General features: G+C 36.7%; 1 protein-coding gene across 1 annotated transcript in view; it reads right to left on the reverse strand.

The window, feature by feature from the left end:
- Positions 1-5724, reverse strand: part of DOCK10 (dedicator of cytokinesis 10) — a 133040-nt gene that overhangs the window by 64155 nt on the left and 63161 nt on the right. The window contains exons 15-16 of the mRNA XM_015563669.1: positions 1947-2069; positions 712-791 (exon numbers count right to left, since the gene is read on the reverse strand). Coding sequence (XP_015419155.1) covers positions 712-791; positions 1947-2069 — 203 coding nt within the window. The remainder of the gene's footprint in view (positions 1-711; positions 792-1946; positions 2070-5724) is intronic.

A 5724-nucleotide genomic window follows, 5' to 3' on the forward strand; every position in this document is an offset into this window, starting at 1 on the left:
CTCTAATCACCGTGTGACCGCTCGGGGGGCTCTGCATGGTGCTCAGAGTAACTGACAGCGCAGGGCAGCAGAACCAGCCCTGTATTTTGAGTCTGAGGCACTAGATAGAATGAATATAGATTCTCCCATTATGGGTTATTAGTTTACCATTCTATCTGAATCTGACTTTCTGCATTTGCAACCCTTTAGGGGTTTGAGGATTAAATTATATAATTTAATACCTTGCTCTGTGCATGATGCACACCAGATAAGTATTAAGTTACCCTGAATATAGTTACTGTCCTACTATACTTATCTTCTTCTCTAAAAAAAATATTCTATTGATTTTTTTTACAGAGAGGAAGGGAGAGGGATAGAGAGCTAGAAACATCGATGTGAAAGGAACATCGATTCAGCTGCCTCCTGCACACTCCCCACTGGGGATATGCCCACAACCAAGGTACGTGCCCTTGACCAGAATCGAACCTGGGACCCTTCAGTCCGCAGGCCGATGCTCTATTCACTGAGCCAAACTGGTTAGGGCTATACTTATCTTCTTAATAAAGAAATAAGAAGCCTTAATTTTCTGTAAGGTAATACATTCCATTTATCTCAAACTTTGAGAAAAAACCCTCACCAAACAATTCTTTGTAACCAACCAACTAACCAACTAACCAAAATAACACTAACTATTAAAAACTCTACAAGCAAACTAGGACATCATCATCATACTTGGATGCTCCAAAGGAATGTTGTCAACAGCAATATCCAGGCTTCCAGGAATGGTCTGCATTTTGCTTATTCTGTCAGCCCTGCGAAAGCATATAAACACACACACACACACACACACACGCACACACACACACACACACACTGAATTATTCTAGTTGTCAAGAAAAAAACAGTCAACAGCAATTCTGAGCTTTGATTAAGGGTAAACAATAGGACCCCATCCAATCTTGTGAATGACTTTCTGTAGCTGGTTTGATTTTGAAAACTAAATTTTATGTGATATTGCCATTGCAAATAAAAACCAGGGAGGGGTCAAGTTACAGATATCCTAAATTGTTTTAAATTTATTTGCACCTACTTCTGATAACATTTACATAAATGGCTAAACAAATATAATAGTAAATATAGTTTTCTGTACCAAAAAGTACTAGTATTTGAACTGGTTTCAGTAATCCATTTTCATAAGGAATCTTAAGAAGACTTGAGAGCAGCCCTGGCCTTTGTTACAAGTGCTAAGCAGAGGAGTCTGCCTTTCTCCTCTTCACCAACAGTCAAGAAGGACAAAGGGCCTTTCCCTGATCTTGGTTCTTCTGCCTTCTCCCACCCTGTAAATGCATGCAGACACTCCCTTCCTGCCTATCCCTGCTCTCCATTCACTCTGAGTCTTGGTTCCTGACTCGTGAGCCCTTGCATTTCTTTCCCTCTCTCTCTGCTAAAACCTTCTAGCCCAACCTCCTTTAAAGTAAAGTGAAAACCACAGTAGCCTGAGAACAGCTTCAAGTGCTCTCTCCCTTTCAGGATAGACTTTGGTAGGTGGAATAATTACAGCGGTAGGTCAGAGCCAGCTCTTCCCAGCTTGTGAGGGCTGACTGTTAAATTTTCAGTTATTTTGCCTGCCAATTGTTAAACACAACCATTTTTAAAAATGAAATTATGTAAACTTACCATTAAACAAATTGTATTAAAGTCCAAAGTTATAAGTAAATTCAAAATTCATCATTTACTAATTATTTTACTACAAGATAGACGATCCAGAATCTTGATGTTATTTACGTGTATTGTATGGTGGAAATGTTATATAATGGTGTGCACATTTCCTCCCAATTCTGTATTTGGTGAAGCCCCATGGGTAGCTTGAAATTAGCAATGGCAGTATTGTTTATGCGTAAATTACAAATCAATGGTGGCAATGATGTTGATTTATGTTAATTTCAAGAGTATAGCCCAAGTCCTACCTTCTATAATCTGACACTAGTTTAAGTAGGTCCTCGGTTGAAATCTTGCTACTTTCTTGTCTATATAATGGTGAAAATCTTGAGTCTCTGTCCACATTTCCCTGGTTGTCCTTAAATACTGATCTGAAAAAAAAGAATATTTATTTAGATTGGTATTTGGATACTATTTACAGAGTTGTGTTTTTAGGTGATTAAAATAATTTAATTTCCCATTTATAATGGAAAAACTTCCATTATACAAAAAATTAGCCCTGACCGGTTTGGCTCAGTGGATAGAGCGTCGGCCTGCGGACTGAGGGGTCCCAGGTTCGATTCCAGTCAAGGGCATGTACCTTGGTTGAAGGCACATCCCCAGTGGGAGGCGTGCAGGAGGCAGCTGATCGATGTTCCTCTCTCATCGATGTTTCTAACTTTCTATCCCTCTCCCTTCCTCTCTGTAATAAATCAATAAAATATATTTTAAAAAAATTTAGAGAATAAAAATACAAGAAAACTTCTCAGACAAAAGTTTCGTTTAGACACTACATTTATATTTAACTTTTTATTTTTCAACTCAGTATCTAAAGTGACAGCACCCATATTACAACTACATTTATTTATGATTTAGTAACATATCAAATCTAAGGAAGGTGAAAGGAAAGGAACATGTTATTCCTTCTTCATTATTTCCTGAGCAAGCCAGGGTCACGTACCATTAGTTTTACAAGTATAAAAAAAAGGGATAAGAACATGACCATGGGTACAAGGGCCAGACACTTGAAACATTTTCATGGAGATAAATGTGCCCAAGTCTTACATTTTAGGACAGAGACAGACATAAAATAGAGAACATCTGAGTCAGAATTTTGTACTAACTAATGATACTACCATGACTCGAAGTCATTTATTTCCTTTCTTGATCCATTTCACTAGAACTACATAGATTTTAGTTAAAATATATAAATTGTTTTTGTCCAAACAATATAGTAATGTCAGGCAACACTTGTTGACAAATGAGTATACACAACACAGCTTACTTCAGTTTTTTTTCCTCATCATTCATCATACTCTGCCTACCAAAGAAAATTAGATGCATGTATAATTGATTTCTCTCTAATGTTGAAGAAATGCTAAATTTTTATTCCTCCTAGCTTAAAGATCTTGACTAGATGATTTTATTACTCTTTAAATTAGCCCAAGATTTCAGTGTTCAGGCTGAAATGGTCATTTAAATGGATATCTGATCATAGACTAGCTTTAATGTCTAGTAATACAGAAAATGTGCCAGAAATTTATCAGAATAATATTTTAGATTCCTTCCATCTTTTCCCAATTTTTCTCTGTTAAGTACTAAGTGAGGGGGGGTAAGCTCTCCTATCAGATAACACTAATGAAGCAGAATGAAAATATTTAACTAGACAATTATTTTTTATTAAATATAATATAGGGCTTTAATTCAGGTGTGTGGCATGTTGAAACAAATATGGTATATTTCCCAACATGGGAGAAGACTAACTGAGTTTAGACAGGAATTTTTTTTTTTAATTAACCAGCCTCTGCAAATATATTGATAGACATGGGTTGTGTAACTCGTTTTTGCTATTATCCACAGTTCTGCCCTAGAAATAGCTCACTTACATTGGAAACATTATAAAGAGAATGAGGAGCACAGCACCAGGAAGTCCTGCATTGTACCAAACACCCTGTTCTTGCTTGATAAATATTCTAACTGGCAACAGAACACAGACTGTCTCATTTACACAGATGGCTTCAGGGTGGCTGGAACACTGTGCCTACTAGTTCCAGTTGCCGCAGTTGAGCAACGATCAGTATATGTGAGCGTCTCAGAATCGTGGCATTTGGGGTATGATGGAAGGAAATGCAATGTTTAGCCAAAAGAAAAAGAAGCTTAGGTGTCCCTTAGAGCTTCATTCATAGGTAGCACGAATGCTACAATGTACAGAAAGAATTGGGCGTATTTTTTGTGGCTATGGAAAACAAAATAGAGAAGTGATTGTCAAACAGTTTAAACATTTTTTAAATGACTTATCTAATCATCAGAGCTACAGAAAGACAGAAAGAACCACAGTGGGAGGCACTTGACTTTTTGTCACTGGAAGGATTCAAACAGAGGTTGAATAATCAATTGTCGGGGATATTATTACATTGTGTACCTTCTCTAAGTTATAAATATAAGAACAATATTTTACGGTAGTCTCATTTAATTTTAAAGAATATTCAGTGTTGTGCACTGGCCCATTTAGAACATTGCATGAAACAGTAAAGAAATAAAAAACAGTCTTGGCAAGGATTTAGGGCACATATTATTCTAGGATGATATGCGCAGAGAGAGTTCCATTTAACAACATGATTTTCTCCTGAATCAATGAGTGTAAAACACCCTACCTACTGGAGGTTAAATGTTTTTTGGGTGTTTTTTTTTTTTTTTTTGCTGTAAAATGGCACCACAACTGGTGTCAACGATAAGAACATGAATTTCAGATAAAACGTTCATAGCAATGAGCATCTGTGTCTAGTAGTAGGTCAGATGATTAGATCTGGGTAAAAATATGGTCATATGTTACACTATCACTTCTATGTGATAGTTGATTAGTGACAGTTGATTTTAAGGGCCAAAGTGTTTTAGGATACACTCAAAGCTGTAATGTAAAACAAATGTCAATCTAGAAATATAATAGAAAAGAGAAGTAGCCAGAGAATTAGCAGTATCAGTAGGGTATTGAAATATGTCAGGAATTAGCTTATGTCAAAATCACATGAATAACAATGAGCATTCAATGTTTATTGGAAGCAGTTTCCATATAATAAAGTTAAAATCTTCTTTAATTGTACCTGATACTTATTTTTGTGGTTAGATAATACAAGTAGTATAACATAAAACCTTTAGAAATGTATACTAACCATTTTTCTCAGTTGCTAGTAATGTCTATGGAAGTCTAAAACATATATTTATATACAGAAATTGGTGGTGTATACTGTTCCCTAACCTACAACCAAACCACTCATCAGGCATTCATGTAGCAGGAGCTTGTGGTTCTGTTGGCTTTCCTGTCTTAGACATAATTACTTTAATAGTGGTAACACTGCCAGCCTCCCTAGAAACTTCATCTGTCTTTCTTCCAACATATGTTACTAGAAACTTGAAAGTTGGATTGGTACTTCTCCCTTCCTGTTCTGTGATGGGTAATTCTTTTACTTATTTCTCACTGCCTCAAATTTACTAGAAAGGGAACTTGTTGTGGTGAGTGTGATCTCCACAGGAGAATTCATAATAATCACATGAGAATAATGACTTCTAATAATGGCTATCTTTTATTGGGTACACACCCATGCTCATTAATTCCTGCAAGAGTAAATTTGGTATTATCCTTCCTCTATTGTAAATTTAAAAAAATCTGAGGTAGCCCTGGCCACAGTGGCTCAGTTGGTTGAGCACTGTCTTATACACCAAGAGGTGGCGGGTTCAATTCCCTGTCAGAGCACATACACTGGTGCAGATTGGATCTCCGGTTGGGGCACATGCAGGAGGCAACTGGTTGATGTTTCTCTCTCACATTGATGTTTCTCTTTCTCTCCCTCCCTTCCATCCTCTTTTGAAAAAGAATCATTTAAAAATTCCTTTTCCAAGAGACATATGAAAACATGCTCAAAGTCACTAATCATCCGAGAGATGCAAATCAAAACAACAATGAGGTACCATCTCACACCTGTCAGACTGGCTATCATCAACAAATCAACAAACGACAAGTGCTGGAGAGGATGTGGAGAAAAAGGAACA

The sequence above is a fragment of the Myotis davidii genome, unplaced genomic scaffold (genome assembly GCF_000327345.1).
Source record: "Myotis davidii unplaced genomic scaffold, ASM32734v1 scaffold575, whole genome shotgun sequence".
In the NCBI taxonomy this organism is placed as follows: Eukaryota; Metazoa; Chordata; class Mammalia; order Chiroptera; family Vespertilionidae; genus Myotis; species Myotis davidii.